At 36.5% G+C, this 22,519-nt stretch overlaps 1 protein-coding gene and 1 long non-coding RNA gene across 8 annotated transcripts in view; one reads left to right on the top strand and one right to left on the bottom strand.

Moving 5' to 3' along the window:
• The window catches only part of LOC144972626 (uncharacterized), a 71,040-nt gene that overhangs the window by 15,268 nt on the left and 33,253 nt on the right, over positions 1–22,519 (top strand). The gene's annotated exons all lie outside the window — the stretch shown is intronic.
• Positions 11,268–22,519, bottom strand: part of LOC144972623 (peroxiredoxin-like 2A) — a 51,631-nt gene continuing 40,379 nt past the window's right edge. For all 7 annotated transcript variants that reach the window (XM_078914072.1, XM_078914078.1, XM_078914076.1 and 4 more), the window contains exon 6: positions 11,268–14,538. In XM_078914072.1, the coding sequence (XP_078770198.1) occupies positions 14,396–14,538 (143 nt within the window). In that variant the 3' untranslated portion in view covers positions 11,268–14,395. The remainder of the gene's footprint in view (positions 14,539–22,519) is intronic.

Genomic DNA, 22,519 nt, shown 5'->3' with positions numbered 1-22,519 from the left:
CCCCCCCCCCCCCCCCCCGCCTCACCACCACCACACACGCATACAGCTCTTTTTTATGGGGGGGGGGGGGCGTTGTTTGTAGATTATAATTCAAGGTTATCACCCCTGTTATCACGTAGTCAAGGCTTTTTGGTATCTGCCAATCCCAAATGTCTGTGTCAATGTCGACCGTCATGTCGCGTCAACGGGTGAGGAGGCAAAAAAAAAAAAAAAGAACTGGCATATTATTATATCATTACATTGTAAATTATGAAAACTATTTTTTATTTTGTATGAAATCCTTTATAAATTTTACAATGATCAAGAACGAAACATTTGCCATCTACCTCTTCCTGGCGCAACATTTATAAAAATATTATTTAAAAAAAAAAATAACACAGCATTTATTTGGCGCAATATCCACGTACTCAAAGCGCTTTACAAGGGGTCCCAAGGCAACAGCAATATTAAACTTGAAAGACGAGACATGACGCCTGTCAGGCGATGTGACATTTTTTCCCAACAAAGACAACGAACGGCCATGTACTCATTTTACACCTGAGGACTCAACTCTGCGCCACTCAGAGCGGGTCTCGAAACCTGAACCTTCCGATCCGAAAGCGAGAGTCATACCACTTGATCCATCACAAAACAGGGAGGGGCACTTTTCTGTCGGCCACATAGCCTCAATATTAATTAAAATTTATTTCTAATTTCATCAATTTTTGGAGTAAAAACATTTTTTGTTTTTGTTTTGTTTGTTGCTTTAGGTCTCTTCCAACACAATTGAGGCTATATGAGAGACCGCTGAAACAAAAAAACAAGCAATCTAACAAAAATAGTACAAATGTAAATCAAAATCATAACCTAAAGATATCATAAGCTAAATTATAAATAACCAAGAACAAACAGGCAGAAGATTTACAGAAAAAAAAATATCCCCTGTCAAAAATACAATCACAAACCAAAGAAGCAGGATAGGCTAGTAAAGAGAAGAAGAAACGACATCACTATCGGATCGTACACCCATGCGAACATCATAGGTATATGATTCAAGGGTGATGCTCCCATCCAACCACCCGCGAGTAAAAACATAGTTCTTGGTATCAAGCCTATTGTGAATTCGACGCTGATCACGAATCTGACATCAAAACAGCGAAAATCCGAACAAAATTGTCCAATTTTTTTATACTGCCACGCCCCCGATCGCCGATCGCCTCGAAAAATATTAAGCACGGCGGGCTTTGCGAGCGCTCGTCCGTCCCTCTGCTTATCGGCCAGGTATTTGGCCACACACATTGCGTTTTCACCCCGGTTTGCCTGATCGTGGTTCGAACGCCGACCAAAACCGTGCGTGTATGGAGCCTTTAAGATAGTTCGTGATGAAGAGGCGGGAAGCTAGGGGTTGGTTGGGTAAGGAGTAAAGATAACACGGTCGTTATTGTTATAGTCTAACGAATGCATGAGGAGAGATTGGTAGCATTATTTTGTCTTAATTGTATTGTATGAATTATTGGCGAAAGCCTAATATTAAATAAACTTTGTTTTTGTCTGTCTTTTTTTTTTTTTCTTTTTTTTTTTTTGACTATGGAACTGATACTTGTCATAGCAGACCTGCCTACCTGAAATAGGAAAATAAAAATCGTAGTTTTCAGGCTTAATAAAATCGTAGATATTATAACTACCCTTTTAAAAAATCACCGGAATTTTCGTCTATTACAGGTATCAAATTTTAAAAAACGAGAAAAACGGATTGGAAACGTAATAATGATGGTGGTGGTAGTAATGATGATGGTAATATTATTATTATTGTTATTCTTCTTCTTCTTCTTCTTCTTCTTCTTCTTCTTCTTCTTGTTCTTCTTCTTCTTCTTCTTCTTCTTCTTATTATTATTATTATTATTATTACTATTATTATTATTATTATTATTATTATTATTATTATTATTATTATTATTATTATTATTATTATTATTATTATTATTATTATTAATTATTAATATTATTATTATTATTATTGTACGTATTGGTGGTATTACGATTGTTGTATTTTTTGGTGGTTATTAATGGTATCAGTTTATTGTTTGGTTCCATTTACCATTTTTTTCCACATTCTTGTATGTTGTCATCAAATTGTATGATTTATTGGCGAAAGCCTAAGATTGAATAAACTTTGTAATATCGTATGGTAATCATCATTGTCGACGACATCGTCGTTGTCATCATAATCATCATTAACAAAAACAACAGCATTAACAACAAGTGCTACAATAGCAATAAAAACAATATCAACATCATCATATAATTTCCGTCATCGTCTCCACAACTATCATTCTAAACAACAGCACCACCAAAACGACTACCACAATTACATCCTCCCTCACCGTCTCCTCTTCCTCCTCCTCCACCACCACCACCGCTACCACTATTCCAACCACTACCACCACCGGCACAATCATTCTAACCACCAAGAGAGCAGTAAAAATGATGCAATTTGAGCTCTGAATGAAACTCGAGTCATATCGCTGTTGTTGCTTCTCGATGAAAACTTTAAAGTTACTACGTACTACTGAAAACCAGTTATGTAACAGAAATATTAATCTCGCCGTTGAGGGATTAAAGCATCTCTTTAATTTTTCGAGTGAACGAAATGGACTTGTATTGTCAAGGTGTTGTGGCATTGTGTCTCGTCGCTTTATTTTTGTTGTTGTTGTATTCTCTTTCGTGATCCATTTTTGATTACGTTTGGAATAATCAAAATCTACTGGTATTGTCATTTCATTGTGAATGTGATTATTTGTGGTTGAAATTATTTTTTTTTTAAGGTGAAAAAATAAAATTAAAAAAAAAAAAAATAAATAATATATATATATCAAGGAGGGATATATAAATATATATATATATATATAATATATATATATATATATATATATATATATATATATATATATATACAGTAGAATTACTTTAAACCGAAATTCTTCTAAACCATTTCGGTTTAAAGACATTTTGGTTTAAAGTAAGTTCCCGTGTTGCAATGTTTTTCAAGGGTAGTAACTATTTAAGGAATTTGCTCATTTAAACGTATCATGGGTTTCCCGTTAAATGGAGTTGTTGAAAAAATGCCGTCTTCGTAACCATTAATTTAAAAAAATATTTTTTTTTTTGTTTTAAAAATATTTTTGGGGGTTTTCGTTTTCAATTCAAAATTGTTGAAAGAGTTCAGTTCGGGATGCCGTGTAATTTACATATCTCCGTCTTGATCAACTTTTTTTTCATCGACTCCACATAGTATTTTGATTTTAAACTCCAACGTGTAAGCACAGTGCTTTCTTTTAGACAACTTTTAGTAAAATGCAAAGCTAAAATAAGATCGAAAGTTCTTGTGCGATAATTGATAATGAATGATGCGCAGCTATTCAGAGGTGAAATGAAATGGAAATCAAAAGGCGTGTCAATGCTAAGCTGTCTACTACACATCCCTCTTTTGTTGAAAAGGGAGCGTTCACATATTACGTCATCAAAAATTTGCCCTTTTTAGATCCCCCCCCCCCTCCCCCAAGTCATCACTTGTTATCATTGACCTGACCCCCCCCCCCTCCCCCAACAATAAATAGTATCATCAATTTCATCTTCATCGTCATCACGTTCTCCCATTTGCTGTTCTTCTTGTATGCCGCATTTTCGTGAATGGTCTTTCATTGCTGTGATCGAGGAGTGATACAATGAACATTTAGGGCAAGTTCGCCTTTTGAGAAGTGATACCCTTCCCATCTTGTTTCTTGAGAGATGGGCAATACTCATCATAGCAATTTATCTTTAGCTGTTTTGAAAGGAACAACTTTGAAATAGGCTTCCAAATCTTCCATTATTGCCTATCTCCAAACCAATATCACATGAAGCAAGTGGTACAGGTGGTGGCAGAAAACGCTCTGGAAAAAAGAGATGAATAGTTATACGCCAAGGTTTGCAGCATGAGTTGTCACTGCATTTCACTATTTGCAGCAGATATTGGGATTGACGAATGTGTTTTATCTTCCAATCATCTGTTTCTTGAAATTGAAGTTTGGGTCTTGGATTTTCAGGTGGAGGGATGAATTTTCCAGTTACTGGGTATCCATCTATTATCGACTCGGACCAAATATTGGCTAATATTTTTCCAGCAGCTTCAAAGTTCTTTTTTTCCAGATCAACATCAACAGTCTTGTTGCTTCTTGAAGCTCTTGCATTTAATAAAATAGGCCTAATTTGCCTATGTTTTGATGACATCATCTTGGGTCTGACCCCCCCCCCCCCTCCCCCATGTCAACACATGTCAACATTTGGTAGACCCCCCTCCCCCCCTAGCTGATGACGTAATATGTGAACGCTCCCAAAGCCATTTCATTAGGTTCAAAGGCCTAATTACATAGAACCCCCCCCCCCTCACACATACATAACAACGAAGTGGAAATGAAATGGCATTTCAATTGTAAGTTGTCTACCCCCCCCCCCTCCTTTATGTCTTGTTGAAAATCCAGTCAGTTCCAAAGCATCAACACACGAGCGAGAACATCTCGCTTGCGTTATTCTACACCCCAACTCCCCCTCTTTCCTCATTTTTCGCCTGTCAGTCACCCGCTGTCTTCCTTTTCCAGTCTGTGCGATTGTGGTTTTGGCCAAGCCCAAGTGCAGTGATTGAAGTGTTTGCCTCCCCCCCCCTACCCCCAGCACCCATCACCCTCATCTTATACTTACGCTCTGTTTAATATCGCCGGCATTATTACGTGTGGCCAACTTCCCGAATTTTTGAAGAAAAATATAGAGAGAAAAAAGGAAGGTGCTCTCAAGTTGTTTCGGTTTAAAGAAAGTCCTGCTTCGAAGTATTTCGGTTCATCGTAAGAATTGGTACAAAGATAATGAAGAAACTCGTACAATTTATTAAATTCTTTGCGGTTTAAGGTATTTTTCGGTTTAGCTTCTTTCGGTTTAAAGTAATTTTACTGTGGATATATATATATATATATATATATATATATATATATATATATATATATATATATATATATATGTGTGTGTGTGTGTGTGTGTGTATTGTTAAGTTACTCCATTAAATGGATCTTTTCTAATAATTATGTCTACTTATAATCTCTTAAAAAATGCTTAGTAATTACATGGAAAAAAAAAACCCATACCGTATACACCGTTAAAACAACTTATTGGCATTTTTTTCCCCTCTCAAATATCACATGTAAGCCTTTTTGTATATTTTCAAAATCATTTTGATATTATTGTAATTTTTTAAAGGATTAGTATTAGCTATACCCTTAATTAACACAATTTTAATACAAAAAAAAACGAAGTAATTTTTTTATAGGCAGTAGAGAGCGCAGGTGCACTTTGTGCCTTCTTGACAAACGAAAACCTGTTGCTCTATTGCAGCCACATACCGGAAGCCAGTCGGCCATCTTGTTTTGATGAAAAATCTCTGGTAATTGGTAATTTTTTGTTTGTTTGTTTGTTGCTTTAGGTCTCTTCCAACACAATTGAGGTTATATGAGAGACCGCTGAAACAAAAAAAACAAGCAATCTAACAAAAATAGTACAAATGTCAATCAAAAGCATAACCTAAAGATATCATAAGCTAAATTATAAATAACCAAGAACAAACAGGCAGAGGATTTACAGGAAAAAAAAATATCCCCTGTCAAAAATACAATCACAAACCAAAGAAGCAGGATAGGCTAGTAAAGAGAAGAAGAAACGACATCACTATCGGATCGTACACCCATGCGAACATCATAGGTATATGATTCAGGGGTGATGCTCCCATCCAACCACCCGCGTAATTGGTAATAGGAACTGTGTTTTCAGTCCTGGTGGACTGAAAACACAGCTGTGTATTCAGTCCACCGGAAATAAAAATATTTAAAAAGGACCAATTATCGTCTATACTTGTTACCTCGAAAATGACGACATTGATACTGAGCCTATTGTAGGTTAGGCATCATCAGAAGTGGACAAGCATAACATTTATGACAATTTGACGGCTTAATAATATCATTTACAGCGTTGTATTTACTCTGAAATAGACAAATTCTTACCATGGTTGCCAGATAGCCATTGGCCTGGCCAATTTGGCCACATAGAGAATGTTTCTATAATTAATTTAAAATTAACATTTATATCTATTTTTAATGTTTCCTAGTCCGTTAGAATTTTTATGATTATCAAAACCGATGAGTTTTCCAAGGAGATCAGAGTTTTAGTATTGTTTGCCCAAGTAAGGTTCTATTTGGTCACTTTTCACATCGGTCACTGGCCTGGAGCACGCCTGTGTCCTCCCTAGGCAAAAAATTCTTCATTTTCAAGTTCAGCACGCCATTCCTGGTGACTCGAGAAGTTTGATCGACCTTTATTTTTAGTAAATTTATTTACTTTTACTCACTTTTAAGATTATTATTTTAATTTAGAACACAGTGAGACGTCAAAATGTATTGCCTTGTGTAATTCTTGTACGTAGCAATATGAATCAGGAGAAAAACGAAACAAAAACGAACAAAACCAACCAAAATAAAAAAATAAAATTAAAAAAAAGAAAAGAAAAAGAAAGAACAACTTTATAGTTATAGGGTCTTGAATGTGTTTAAGGAAGCGTCAGAGAGAGAATGGGGGTGGGAGAGATTAGAGAGAGAGAGAGAGAGAGAGAGAGAGAGAGAGAGAGAGGGACTGCTTTGTAGCTACTTGTACTCGATTTTTCTTTTGGTACCTATCCTTATTTATAAGGTCACAGCTTGGAACACTTTTGGTGTAGACAATATCAGCGTGAGCAGCAAGGAAGATGACTCTACATTCTTTTAAGGACTCTTTTGTTTTTGTTTTTAAGGGTTTTACGGCGCTTGCAACACATTTAGGTTATATCAGCGCCAGTAAAAAGGAAGAAAATGGGATAGTAAAAAGTTATAGAATTACAATAAAAGCACCCAAGAAAAAGTAAGACATAGGGGAACTGGGAACAAATAGGGATCAGATGTAGATTCCAAGAGCAGACCACCAATGCACTTAGTTTGAGATCACCTAAAAGTCTCATCCAGACACAAGCACAGGTCCCATCTAAGAGGAATACACTCAAATGTTTACCAATTATTTTATATAATATGTAAACTCAACATAATACAATGCATAACAGAGAGATGATTTACAAGGAAAAAAATATCATCTCCCAAAACTATAACTATACATTCGACTGTTTCCCTCCCAGCCAAGGAGCTCCGGCAAGGATCAGGACAAAACTAAGTAATCTCATTCCAAGACAATGACAGGAAACAATTGGGAAACGGGTATGGGGGGATAGAAGACACAGCATGTACCTCCCTGCCCACTATGGGAGGTCAGGATCCCCACCCAGAAGGACTTTTGTTTTTAAAGGTTTGATGGTGCTTATAAAACATTGAATTGAGGTCATTTTAGGTCTAGTAGATAGGAATAAATGGGATACCTGTCAAAAACATTATAGTTTTACAAGACATGATAGACGATAAACAATAGACCAGCCCTACAATTCAAAGGACAAGGAATGATTTTGAAAGAAAAGGATCTTGGAAGGAAGAAGACAAGGTCAAAACTGCCCGGATCGTAGGGGGGAAGGGGGAGGCCTCGAAGCACAGCCGTACTCGAGGCCAGTGATCGATGTGAAAAGTTACAAAATAGAACCTTACTTGGGCAAGCAATACTAAAACTCTGATCTCCTTGGAAAATTCATCGGTTTTGATCATCACAAAAAATTCTAAAGGACTAGGAAAAATTATAAATAGATATAAATGTTAATTTTAAATTAATTCTAGAAATATTATTCTGTGTGTGGCCAATTTTGGCCTAGCCAATGACTATCTCGCAGCCACGGTAAGAATCTCGTCAATGTTTGATAAATCTGTTTCGAGAATTGAGATCTATTTCAGGCACCCGGTTTCGAACAACTCTCAATCAAGATTTTCCGAGAGTTAATAAAACACTGTAAATATTATTAAGCCGTTGAATTGCTATAACTTTTATGCCTGTGCATTTCTGATGACGCCTATAATAGGTCAGTATCAATGTCGTCACTATCGATTAAGGTAAGTAGGTATAGACGATAATTGGTCCTTTTTAAATATTTTTATTTCCGGTGGACTGAATACACAGCTGTGTTTTCAGTCCACTGGTGGACTGAAACACAGTTCCTTACCAAAAATGGATGATGGAACAATGCCGTAACATCGAACAAGGAATGGAACGGGGAGACAGCAAATATGCCTATAATTCACTGAGGCGAATTACAAAATCTGTACAACCAAAAACCACTACAATCGAAGACAAAAATGACAACCTGCTGACACACAAAGATGAAGTAACTAAAAGTAAAAGGCGGAATGAATACTGCAGTGACCTACATAGAGCTAAATACAAGCAATTCGTCCAATTTGTCATACAGTGGAAGTGAGCGATACCCCACCCAAGGAAGAAGTTGAAGCAGCAATAAAAAGCCTGAAACCTAATAAGTCGCCAGGAATTGACAACATACCATCTGAACTGCTAAAATTACTAAAATACGACGGAGAAGAAGTAATAAACGTGTTCACAATGCTCTGCCAAAAGGTATTAGATCAAATCCATATGGACACATACAAAAACAATTGCCGCTATAAAGAAAAAGCATTCTGCCTTGATACCTTCTAACCCAAGTAGGAGAAGAATATTTTGAGTATGCTAAGCTCAGAAACCAAGCGAAATGGGAAGTAAGAAAAGCTTAAAGAGCCTTTGAAAAACAATAAGCCTTTAAATCAAAGTATAACCCAAAGCCATTTTACAAATATGCTAACTCTAAACTAAAATCTAAGAGTGGTAAAGTAGACCTTGAACATTGAAAGGAACGATGGTTCCGCAGCTAGCAGTGACTCTGAAAAAGCAGAGATATTTAACGACTTTTTTGCTAAAGTATTCACCAGAGAAGACCTCTCAAACTTTCCTAACTTTGAACGGAGTCATTGATGAGTTTCTTGAAGACACCAATTATGACTGAAAAGCAGGTCCTAGAAAACCTAAAAAAGATAAACCCCTCTAAAGCAATGGGGACCGACAAGATCCACCCTCAATTACTGAGAAAGGCATGTAATGAACTTTCTAAGTCTAAGCCCTTGACATTATTTTTCAATAAGTCACTTGTGAAGAGACACTGCCAATCGAATGGAAAAACTCTCAAATTTGTCCTATTTACAAGAAAGGTAAAAAATCTGACCCGTCTAATTACAGACCAGTAAGCTTGACCTCAGTAATCTGCAAGCAAATGGAATCTTGTCTAATAGAAGCCATAATGAACTTTATGAACCCCTTTTTGTCACATAACCAGCATGGGTTTCTTAGTGGACGCTCTTGCACTACCCAACTCCTTGATTGTATTGGAGAATGACTCAAATGCTTGACAATGGTATGCCAGTTGATGCCATCTACCTAGATTTTGCTAAATGTTTTGATTCTGTCCCCCAGCAACGCCTACTTTATAAGCTTAAACAATATAGAATTAGAGGCAGTGTGTTGGGATGGGTGCAAGATTTTCTGCTAAACCGAAAACAACAAGTGTGATCAATGAAGCATCAGGATGGAAACCAGTTCTATCTGGGATCCCTCAGGGTAGTCTCTTGGGCCCAGTTTTATTTATATGCTATGTAAACGACATACCCGAAGCAGTAAATTCCTTCATAAAAATGTTTGCAGACGACGCCACAGTTTTTTTTATCTGTAAATAATGTTAAAGAAGCTGGCCTACTGCAAGATGACCTAGACACACCTCAATTGTGGTCTAAAAAATGGCAACTCCGTTTCAATGCAAACAAATGCAAGGTTATGCACCTAGGAAACAACAATATGTCTACAGGATGAAGGACAGTAAGGGAGCTGAAATCAAATTGGAAAGTATGTTATGTGAAAAAGACCTTGGTGTATATTATGTGGTCCCCAAATTGAAGTTTAGCAAGTACTGTGAAAAGACTGTTAACAAAGCAAATAGAATCCTGGGACTTGTCAGAAGATATTTCGACTATATAGACAAACCCATATTAACCACTCTTTTTAAAAGTCTAATGCGATCACACTTGGAATATGGAAACTGTGTATGGTCCCCCATCAATGAATCAGATGCTTTACTAATTGAAAATGTCCAACGTCGAGCCACAAAACTTGTTCCCGAAATTTCAAACCTCAACTATGAAGACAGACTCAGAGCATTAGACCTCCCTAGACTCATGTACAGAAGACTTAGAGGAGATCAAATTGAAACTTATAAATTGACCAACGGTCTCTACAAAGTAAACGTAGAAGATTGCCTCACGTTTAACAAGGACAAAAGAACAAGAGGCCACTATTATAAACTTGCCAAACAAAATTGCCGTTTAAACATCCGAAAAAAAAATCTTTAGTCAGCGAATTGTTGAGACGTGGAATAGCCTGCCTTTAAAAAATAATTATAGCGCCAAGCATAAACAGCTTTAAAAGCCAAATTGACAGTTTCCTGCAGGATCTAAAATACAGTACTGATTTCCCATTGAAGCCAGCCTTTCGACCTCCACAAGTTGGTGGAGACCGATCCAAAGACGATCAACGGGCCACCGGCCCTCTACGATGAACTCATAGGCTACTCATGCAGCTTTTCTCAGTGTTGCCAACTGACAGTCTTGCATGCGAGAGTCACTTTTTCGGAACTCTTTACTGTGGGAGTCCAAGTTCAGTAGCTTGTTCCATAGGCGAGCTATGGCTATAGTGAGTCAAAAAGCCCGCTGAGAAGGCGCCTCGGGTGGCAAAATCGTTTCTCAGCAGAAACGTTGAGAAGGTGATGTAAAACTTAGCAAATCGATGCACATAGTGTTACGAATGCTGGCAACATCTCCTCGAGAATGGGGTCCTATAATGGCAGCGATCCAGCCCCCAGATGTCTGGAGGGAGACGATTACGGGAAACTGGCTGAGTACGATCCGAGAGAGAGGGAATGGGGATACCCCTCTGAAGCGCATTCGAGCCGAACGGTGTGTTGTGACGATGCTACCAGGCGGGGTCGCGACGGTGCACGAATGCGGACCGGACTTTGCTGATTGGGTCGATCGTCATAACATAGTAGTGTGAGAACTATAAGAGGCTGCTGTCAACTTTCCCGTATGCTAAGGAATTCTATCATCAATCTCAAGAATAGGAACAAAAAGCCACAGAGCATCAAATTAGGGAGTTAAAAGCTATTACGCTATAGCAAAATTAAGGGGGTATAATAATAAACAAAGGCTGAATGTAGTTTAATTTCATTTAATTTTAAAAAGTGTATAAATAATAATCATAATCACTGATAATAACAAAGCAATTCTATTTTTCTTTGAGGCAACTTTCCATTTATTTGAGCAAAAATATCTTTCTCTCTCTCTCTCCTACCCATGCCCAGAGAGGTTTACAACCATTTTAAGAAATACATTATCTACAATAATAAAAGACTGTCTGTATATGTCAACTACAAGGAAAACCAGACTACTAGATCCTATGAAAATTAGCCAGTTCATTAACATCTTTATCCTTTTGATGCAAAACGCCGAGATTTTTGCCCTTTAGCTCGATTTTACAATAGCCCTATAAAAATGTTAAATCAATTTTATTATATCCCTAAGATTTACTAACATTTTAAACAGAAATCGAGAGTACAGCATTATGTTTTGATGCATTGAAATTTAACACTGATTACAAACATAGATCTATAGAAGGAATGAAATTGACGTCAATCAGCTCTTTGTTATTGTTTTTGTTTTTGAGGGTTTTACGGCGCTTGCAACACATTAAGGTCATATCAGCGCCAGTAAAAAAGAAGAAATGGGATAGTAAAAAGTTATAGAATTCAATGAAGCACCCAAGAAAAGGTAAGACAAAGGGGAATTTGATCAAATAGGAAACAGATGTAGATTCCAAGAGCACACCATCAAAGTACTTAGTTTGAGATCACCTAAAAGTCTCATCCAGACACAAGCACAGGTCCCAACTAAGAGGAATACACTCAAATGTTAACAAATCAAATATAACATGTAAATAAAACATAATACAGTACATAACAGAGAAATGATTTACAAGGAAAAAAATATCATCTCCCAAAGCAATAACTATACATTCGACTGTTTCTCTCTCAGCCAAGGACTCCGACCAAGGTTAGGACAAAACCAAGCAATCTCACTCCAAGACAAAGACAGAAAGCATGTTGGAAAACAGATATAAGGGGATAGAAGACACAGTATGTACCTCCCTGCCCGTTATGGGATGTCAGGATCCCCACCCAGTTATTGTTTTTAGACAGCCACTAATTCTCATTAAATAATATGAATCGGACTATTAACATAAACGTTCAAGTTTACGCACAGTTGTATGAGTTGCTATGTTTTAACCGGCTGGCAGATGTTGTGATTATTTTACATAAATATATTGCATCAATACACATCCAAGAAATCTATTCACTCTGTCCAGTCTCTTCTATCAATGCACTGTATAGAAGGAACAAAGTCGACTTCACTGAGCTCTTTGTTACTTGTTTTTTGTTTTTGTTTTTAAGAGTTTTACAACTAGGCAACACATTTAGGTCATATCGGCGCCCGTAAAAAGAAAGAAAATTGGATAGTAAAAACAGTCTAGATGTACAATTAATAGGACTTGAGGAAAAAGTAAGACAAAGGGTCAAAGGTTCAAATGGAGAACGGATGTAGATTCCAAGAGAACACTGTCAGTTTACTTAGTTTGAGATCACTAAAAGTCTCACCCAGACACCAGCACAGGTCCCCACTAAGAGGAACACACTCAAATGTTTACAAATCATATGTAAACAAAACATAATACAGTGCAAAACAGAGAGATGATTTACAAAGAAAAAAATATCATCTCCTAAAACCAACTATACATTTGACAGTTTCCCTCTCAGCCAGGGTCAGGACAAAACCAAGTAATCTCATTCCAAGACAAAGACAGCAAGTTGGAAAACAGATATATAAGGGGATAGAAGACACAGTAAGTATCCCCCCTGCCCACTATGGGAGGTCAGGAACCCCACTCAGTTAGGTGCATATTTACATGCGAGAAAGGCATTTAAAAACCAAAACCCATAAATTAAAAATGCTATAGGCTAAGTTTCAGGGGTTACAGTGCTTGTGACACTCTAACGGGATTTCCGGTGTAGGGAATAATAAAGGCACGAAAATTAAACCCAAATAGTCATTTAACAATAATATATTATCAACCCCCCACCCACCCCACTTTTGACTAGTTGCATTGAATAAGTATATTACAAACTTCAATTTACAGTGAAACCTAATTATACCATAAATAAATTACATGATTATTATCATCATTATAATTAATTGCGCACCTTTTAGAAATATCTATTATTCTATTTTAATTTGTGCTTCCTTACAAAGGAGCATACTATTTCCTGCCAACCAATGTTTTGTTTATTCATTGTAACAATGCCACTACCACATTGTCTCATTGATCTGTAGTGTTTCATTCATCCTGTTTTGTTGATAAAGGGGAAACCCGAAACATTCATTTGATCTGTTCTTGTAATAGAATTGAAGCTTACATTCATTTTCATATTGTTTATTTTATTATAATTAACAAACTTAAATAATGCCAAGGCCTCAAAGCCCCCCACAAAGGCATTTTAAACACTTATATCATTTTGTAGAATTAAAGACTCCTCAACCGCACCGCCTGGGACAAACACTCACACTCACACACATTTACATTTGTATCTATACAGATCAAGATTGTTTCAATCAAAACAATTCTTGAAAATGTTTTAGTAATATGAATATAATGACAAGTATTTGAAGAAAGTATATCTTGAATTATCTTTTAAAAACTGGCAATAGAGTTACAGTGACAGATGATGGAAATTCCATAGATATGGTATTTAGGAGAAGACTCAATCTCAATCACAAAAAAAAATTGTAGATTAGTTTGAGGAATTTATAAATCTTCACTTGAGATCTACACCCTTGAACGGCGATCTAGGGCACAATCAGTTACTAAATGTAACAGCAGGGTTGATTCAAAGTGTCAAACATATTTGATGTTGAAGTGTGTAACTAGTTTCCCATGAAAGCAGACGGTACAGAAAGATCCATCCATCACAAACAGATTTATAAAAACTTTGAATTTGTAATTTCATAATTTCTTCCTCTGCTTTCTTGAAAAATGTTAACCACATATCAACATCATTGCATACAAAACCCTAAAGAAAAGAGTGATATTAAAGAACAGGGGATAAATCTTTTCTATTTCCTAAATAAAATCGAATTACACAATGACATACAGGGAATCAGAAAAGAATAAAATCAAATGACAAAGACCTAAAAAAAAAAATCTTCTAAGAACACATTATTTTCCCAGACTAAAGTCTGCTTGTCTTTCCTATTGATGTAACAATCTTCAAGGCTGCCTCTAACACTTGAGTTGTGTTAGCAAAGTCACCAAATTCTTTTTCCCGATGCTCCAAAAGAATGCCCTGACTGCCAGACCCAATGACAAACACACCTGAAAAAGAAAGCAGCCAGAAAGAAAAGAAAATCCTCAAAAAAACATACAGATCGACATAGCATTAATTAATCAAACAGTTAATTGTCAGTCGTTTCTGATGTTGATAAGTAATCTTATTTGTGATATTAACAAACTCTTCAACTTGGTGGTTTAAAGATTTATTAGCAAAAACAGAGATTAACCCTATCCCCCTCCACTGGGTGCAATATACCCAGAAGGACCATATCAAGGTTTATAATTCAAAAACAATTTAACATATTGGCATGGGTAAATGACTTAACACACTACTCAGTTCCGGTGTAAATACAGGCAGTGACGGATATTATAGGAATGCTAGTACAATACTAACAGGCCTAACAGTCAACTGGCATTGTATGAAATGAAAATATGGTTCCATATGACTTGCTGAGCGAATGGATAAAACCTTGTGAAGCGCAATGGTAAATCTGTGGAAATTTGTTATATGATTATGATACATGTGGGGGTTGGTTGTGGTAGTATTGGTAGTGATGCGGTGGTGGCAGTGGTTTAGTAGTCAGTGAACAATTTTATAAAGAGGAGATAAGATCAATTAGCGATCATAGACTTTATAAACATTTGGACAATGACAATTCTGTACGCTATATATTCGAGATTAAAGAAAAAGTAATTCGATTCGCCATTACAAAAATTAGATTAGGTTCTCATAATTTTATGTGCGAAAGGGGGAGATGGCAGAGACCAAAAATTGATTTTCCTTCTAGGCTCTGTATAAATTGTAACTCAATTGAAGATGAGTACCACATAATCTGTGAATGCAGACGGTATAACTATTTCAGAGGAAATTATTTACCTAAGTATTTAATTGAAAAGCCCAATATGTACAAGTTTATACAATTTATAAATAACTCCACAGGGACAGAATTGCGAAGATTTGGAATTTTTTGTCGAAAAGTTTTGATCGAATATGAAAAAAATGTTAGTTAGGCACCTGGTATTACTGGAGAATTAAAATTAAAATAATTTTTTTTTTTTTTTAAAATTCATTGTGGTATGCATTAATGTATAAGATTATGACATATATTATTTGAATATTTCGTCTATTAGCCATAATTGAATCCTTTGAATTAACTTTTTTCTCACTGTTGTACATGTGATTTCGTAGATCAGTGTGTGTGTGGGTGTATGTGTGTGTATGTATGTGTGTGTGTGTATGTATGTGTGTGTGTGTGTGTATTTGTGTGGGTGGGTGCATATGTGTGTAGGAAGGGCGTGTGTGATTGTCAGTCATTATAATCGTATAATCGAGCATATCTTGAGCTTGACACGCATATGAGAAATATATTAAATTACTGTATATATGTACAATTCTTATTTTTCGCTACTTGTAATGTATGAGTATGAGTATCTTGTGACATTGGATAATGATTGGTAATCAATGAAGATCATAGTCACTACCGTTGTTGTTGACATCATTAGTATTGTCTGTTGATGTTGATTTTCACTCTCACTGTTCATTGTTATTATTGCTATCTTTATTATGATAATGATAACGATGGTGGTGGTGATGGTGATGATGGTAGTAACGGTGGTGATAGCGTTAATGATATTATTGATTCTGTTATTATTATTGTTATTGTTGCTATTATTAGCATTATTATTAGTGGTAAAAGTGGTGGTGCTAGTGGAAGTGGTGGTAGTAGTGGTGGTGGTAGTAGTAGTAGCAACGGTAGTGGTAGTAGTAGTAGTAGTAGTAGTAGTAGTGGTAGTGGTGGTGGTAGTAGCAGTAGCAGTATTAGTGGCAGTAGTGGTGGTGGTAGAGGTAGTAGTAGTAGTAGTAGTAGTAGTAGTAGTAGTAGTAGTAGTAGTAGTAGTAGTAGTAGTAGTAGTGGTGGTGGTGTTAGAAGTAGTAGCAGTAGTAGTAATAGCAGCAGCAGTCGTGGTAGTGATAGCAGGGGGGGGGGGGGGGGTAGTAGTAGTAGTAGTAGTAGTAGTAGAAGTAGACATAGTCGTAGTAGTAGTGGTGGTAGTAGTGGTGGTAGTGGTAGCAGTAGTGATGGCAGTAGTGGTTGTGGTAGTAGTTGTAGATGTAGTAGACGTAATAGTAGTGGTGGCTGTAGTGGTGTTAGTAGTAGTAGTGGTGGTGGTAGTAGTAGTAGTAGTAGTTGTACTGGTGGTAGCAGTTGTGGTAGTAGTTGTAGCGGCAATAATATTACTCTTGCTGTAAGAATATTTCATGGTTAATATAAATCTTATGTAAACAAATCTCATTGTACAGTGTAAAAAATCATTGTCGTCATGTCATATCTTATGTTGATCCATAAAACGTGAATTATTTGAGTTGTACCAAGGTCTAAAAATCTATTAAATAACTAAACTATTAATTAAATCTTTAAATGATTTTACATAATTATTACCACCATTATAATTTTCATTATTTATATTATCATTATTATCATCATTATTATTATTATTATTATTATTATTATTATTATTATTATTATTATTATTATTATTATTTATTGTATTATTATTATTAGTTATTATCATTATTATTTTCGTTGTTTGCCTTGCTTTATTATTGATTTTACTTATTTGATTTGTTGAAAAAATATATTCTTGTATGAGTTACATTGGCAATTGCCTAAAATAAACGTTTTTGAACATATATAAAGGTGCAGCCATTTATTTCTGTTTTTATTAATTCAAGAGCATTTTACTAATAATAATAAATAACTACAAAAGTAATGCTTGGATTATTGCAAAATTTGTGTGCGTATTATTAAATGTATTTTCTAAGCTCATGCCAAATTCTATTTCTCTCGTTAAATTTTCAATGCCCGTATCCAAGGAGTTACCTTTGCCCATTGATTCGACAGCGTGAAAAAGGTGCCTCAACTTCACAGTCGATTTCCTCAAAACTTGGTTTTTAAACTCTCCCTACTTCATTCAATCAGTCATATCTCGGGAATGAATAATCAGAATTTTATAAATTTGGTATCGAAGTTTTTGGCATAAAATAAGGTTTGTTTGGGTATAAAAAACCCAAAATTGAAAATCCCGACTTAATACCGTTTCGAGGCGAAGGGTCACATATGTAGTTCTAAATATATAACTAATTAGAACAATACGATATGTAAACACAGTATTGGCAGTGATCATGATACACAGGTGGAGGTTGTATTAATATTGGTAGTGATGATGTGGTTGTGGTGGTACTTACAGTAATAGTGGTAGTGATAATGATGTGGTGGTGGTGGTGGTTGTAGTAGTAATGGTAGTGATGAGGATCTGTTGGTGGTGGTGGCTGTAGTAGTAGTGTTAGTGATGATGATGTGGTCATGGTGGTGGTGGTTGTAGCAGTAGTGGTAGTGATGATGATGTGGTAGTGGTAATCGTAATAGTAGTTGTTGTGGCAGCCATGGTAGTGATGATGATGAGGTGGTTGTTGTTGTAGTAGTAGTAGCGGTAGTGGTGATGGTGTGGCGGTAGTGATTGTAATAGTAGTGGTACTGATGATGAGGTGGTGGTGGTTATAGTAGTAATAGGCAGTATGATCGATGATGTGGTGGTGGTGGCGACTGTAGTAGCAGTGGTAGTGGGTATTATGTGGTATGGAGGTAGTTGTAGTTTTAGTGGTAGTGATGATGATGTGTTGGTGGTGGTTGTAGTAGTAGTGGTAGAGGTGATGATGTAGTGGTGGTGGCTGTAGTAGTAGTATTTGTAGTGATGATGAGATAGTGGTGGTTGTAGTAGTTGTGGAATGATGTTGATGTGCTGGTGGTGGTTGTGGTAGTAACACTCGTGACGGTGATGAGGTGGTGGTGGTGGTTGTAGTGATGATGATGATGTGGTGGGGTGGATGTTGTAGTAGTGGTAGAGGTGATGATGTAGGGGTGGTGATTGTAGTAGTATTGGTAGTGATGATGAGATAGTGGCGGTTGTAGTAGTTGTGGAATGATGTTGATGTGCTGGTGGTGGTTGTAGCAGTAATACTAGTGACGATGATGAGGTGGTGGTGGTGGTTGAAGTTGTTGTAGTGATGATGATGTGGTGGGGTAGATGTTGTAGTAGTGGTAGTGATGATAATGAAGTAGTGGTTGTTGTAGTAGTTGTGGAATGATGTTGATGTGGTGGTGGTGATTGTAGCAGTAGTACTAGTGACGATGATGAGCTTGTGGTTGTTGTTGTGGTTGTGATGATAATGTGGTGATGGTGGTTGTAGTAGTGGTGGGAGTGGGGATGATGTGGTATGGAGGTGGTTGTAGTGATAGTGGTAGTGATGATAATGTGGTGGAGGTGTAGGTTGAAGGAGTAGTATTAGTGGTGATGATGTGGTAGCGGTGATGGTTGTAGTAGTAGTGCTGGTGATGGTGATGTGGTGGTGGTTGTACTGGTGGTAGTAAAAGTAGTGATAGTGATGATGATGTGGTGTAGTGGTAGTGATGATAATGAGGTGGTGGTTGTAGTGGTAGTGGGAGTGGTAATGATGTGGTATGGTGGTGGTTGTAGTAGAAGTGTTAGTGGTGATGATGTGGTAGTGATGGTGGTTGTAGTAGTAGTGATAGTGGGCGTGGTGATGATGTGTATTGGTTGTGGTAAGTGGTGGTAGTGATAATGATACGGTGGTGGTTGTAACAGTAGTGACAGTGATGTGGTGATGGTGGCTATAGTCTGTGGAAGTGATGATAATGAAGTGGTTGTTGCTGTAGTAGTGGTAGTGATGAGTTAGTGGTGGTTGTTGTAGTTGTGGAATGATGTTGATGTTTTGGTGGTGGTTGTACTAGTAGTGGTAGTGATGATGTGGTGGTGGTGGCTGTAGTAGTACTGTCCCTGCCATTTTCCCCCTCAAATTATGCCACAAAAATGCCACCAAAAAAGTGAAATTTTGCCACAAATGCCAGAAATGACAAATTATGCAGTCAAAAAATGCAGAGATTTGTTGTGATGCTGATGCAACATGTGCATATACAAGCAAACAATATACACATTTAAAAGCAAGAATAAGAAGGAGAAGGAAAAAAAAGCCTACAACAGAGATCTTAAATCAAAACATTGAATACCACAAAAAAAATTGATGGAATTGACACCTGAATACCACGAAAAAAAAATGCATATATAAAGTTATGCAACAATTATTATTATTAGCATTAATGATAAATACTGTCAGGAGTATGTTATGTGTTCAGCGCTGACAAGCCGATTTTCACAAACTCTGTGATTCTCTCGTTACTTCAAAAAATTGCTCCCTGCTTCCCTCTAAAACCCCTGTTACTGAAAAATCGGCCATACAATCTTCAGCCTGAAGCTTTGGCCTTAATGGAAGAAGAAAAAGGTATCATTAACATTATCATTCATAAAATTTATAAGAAACCTATTAAAAAAAAAAATTAAATCAATTTCAATCATTTTCGAATGAAAAAGTCTTGTTTTCTAACAATTTTTTTTAAAAATGAAGTTTTTCTTCACACTTCCATAAAGGGAACATACCAAATAAGTTTACCTCAATGTTCTTAATTTTTCTAAACTTTAATAGTATTTCAAAATACTAGAACCATTACCGAGCCAAGCATATTGTCACATAATGTAGATTATGTTCTACTCTTCTGACATGTTTTCAGCATAAAGAACTTAATAATTAAGTTGATTTCATCACAAAAACTAGCCCTATTTCATAATGTATATCATTCTATAAAAACCCCTGATTGATTAATTATGCTACGACTAGGGAAAACAGCAGAATTAAACGCTTAAACCCCATTTCAGTCCTGGGGTGACTTTCCACCCCTAGCCTATGTCTTTGTTTTACAAAACGGCCAATTTTTATAACTCGCAAGAACTTCAAATATAGCGACTTTTCTTTGCTTGCCCCCCCCCCCCCCCCCCAAACAATGGTCTGGTCTAATTTTATTTACTTGGTGTAAATAGTTTGACTGCAGCAAACAGGTAATGTGGACAATAAAGATTTATTATTGATATTATTATTATAATTATCATCGTCATCATCATTATTATTATTATTGTTACACACAGTTTTGTATGTTGGTATGTTATATACCGCTGGCAGATGTTGTGAGTATTTTACCAAACGCATAGCATCAAAACCCACACCCATCATCCCGTAGCTTTGGCATCTGTCAATGTCAATCATATGTCATGTGCCAAGTAAATCGCTCCCTGACTCAGAATTTTGTAAAATATATAATTAATAATTATTAATTTCTAATTTCAACAATTTTTTGAGTATAGCTCTTGGTATGAAACATATTGTAAATTTGATGCTGATCAAAAATCTGAAGTCAAAATGTCGAAAATCTGAAAAAAAAATCCACTTTTTCATACTGCCACACCCCTGATCGCTCAGGAAAGTTTTCGAGCGACTATCTGTCACCACGCTTGAGCCCCCCCCTCTCCTAACCGACCACTAGTAGTTATTTAATCAGCCACAAATTGTATGCCCAGGTGTTTTTGTAAAATTGCCAAAACGCCAATGTAAAAAAAAAGAAAAGACTTTTTTTCTTCTTTAAATTTAAAAAAAAAAAAAAAGATGCAATATGCAGCGAATACATGCGGTGGCATTTTCCTAGTGGGACAGGTAGTAGTGGTAGTAAAATGCGTGGTGGTGGTGATTGTAGTAGAGGTGTTTGTAGTGATGATGGTGTTGTGGTGGTAGCTGAAATAGTATTGCTAGTGATGAGGTGGTGGTGGTTGTTGCAGTAGTAGTAGTAGTATTAGTAGTAGTAGTAGTAGTGACAATATGGTGGTGGTGATTGTAGTAGTAGTAGTAGTTTGTGATTATGATGATGTCATAGTGGTGGTTTTTAGTGGGATTGGTAGTGATGATGATGATGTGGTGGTGGTGGTTGTAGTAGTAGTGAGCGGTGGTATTTATGATGATGTGGTGATGGTGGTTGTAATAGTAGTGATAGTGATGATGTGGTGGTGGTGAAGGTGTTGTAGTAGTGGTAGTTTAGTGATGATGATGTGAGTCAATTCTCTTACCCAAGGTAAAATTCCAGACCAGGCAAGGTTCGAACCTGGCTCCTTTTGGCCCAGAGTCGAACGCATCAACCACTCAGCAATGGCACCTCATAAAGTATTGGTATATCCTTAGTTTTTTCTCTATGTCAAGAGTATAAAGTTGATTGCACCCAGTTGAGGGGGATAGGGATAACAAGTATTTTTACCTCTATGCGGGTATATGGGTGCAATGCACTCAGTTGAGGAGTACTGTATGCAAACTATGTTGAGGCCGATAGGGTTATGTTTTAAATCTGATTTTAAGGGTTTTACGGTGCTTGTGACACATTTAGGTAATTTCAGCACTAGTGAAAAGGAAGAAAGTAGGATTGTCAAAAAATTATAGATTTACAATTGAAAGCACAGGAAAAAAAGTAAGTAAAGGGGAAGGGTTAAAATAGGGAACAGATGTAGATTCCAAGAGCATACTATCAGTGTTCTTAGTTTGAGATATGCATTTAAAAGTCTCATCCAGACACAAGCACAGGTCCCCAGTATGAGGAACACGCTCAATTGTTTACAAATAATTATATATGTAAAATAAAAAATAATACAGTACATAACAGAGAGAAGTTTTACAAGGAAAAAAAATATCATCTCTCAAAACTAACTGGACATTTCACTGCTTCCCGTAAAGCCAGCGTATCCAGCCAGGGCCAGGACAAAACCAAGTAATCTCATTCCAAGACAAAGAGAGAAAGAAAGTTGGAGAACAGATATAGGGGGATAGAAGACATAATAAGTACCTCCCTGCCCAGTATGAGAGGTCAGGAACCCCACCCAGGGGATAGGGTTAAAATTAAGATAATCTGCATAGAGAAAAATTAACAGAAAAAGGCTCGTCTGCATATCAGTGGTAAAAAGCATGGTGAAACTACGAATATAACTTTTTATAGATATTTTGTAATCATCATCCACACAGGAGCATACTAATTGCACTTTAAAATGCTTGAAAATCAAGTTTCCCTTTAAACAATAT

Source organism: Berghia stephanieae, chromosome 5, assembly GCF_034508935.2.
Source record: "Berghia stephanieae isolate SIO BIC M18660-M18661 chromosome 5, UCSD_Bste_1.3, whole genome shotgun sequence".
NCBI lineage: Eukaryota > Metazoa > Mollusca > Gastropoda > Nudibranchia > Aeolidiidae > Berghia > Berghia stephanieae.
This window is presented reverse-complemented; position numbering and strand designations above follow the sequence as displayed.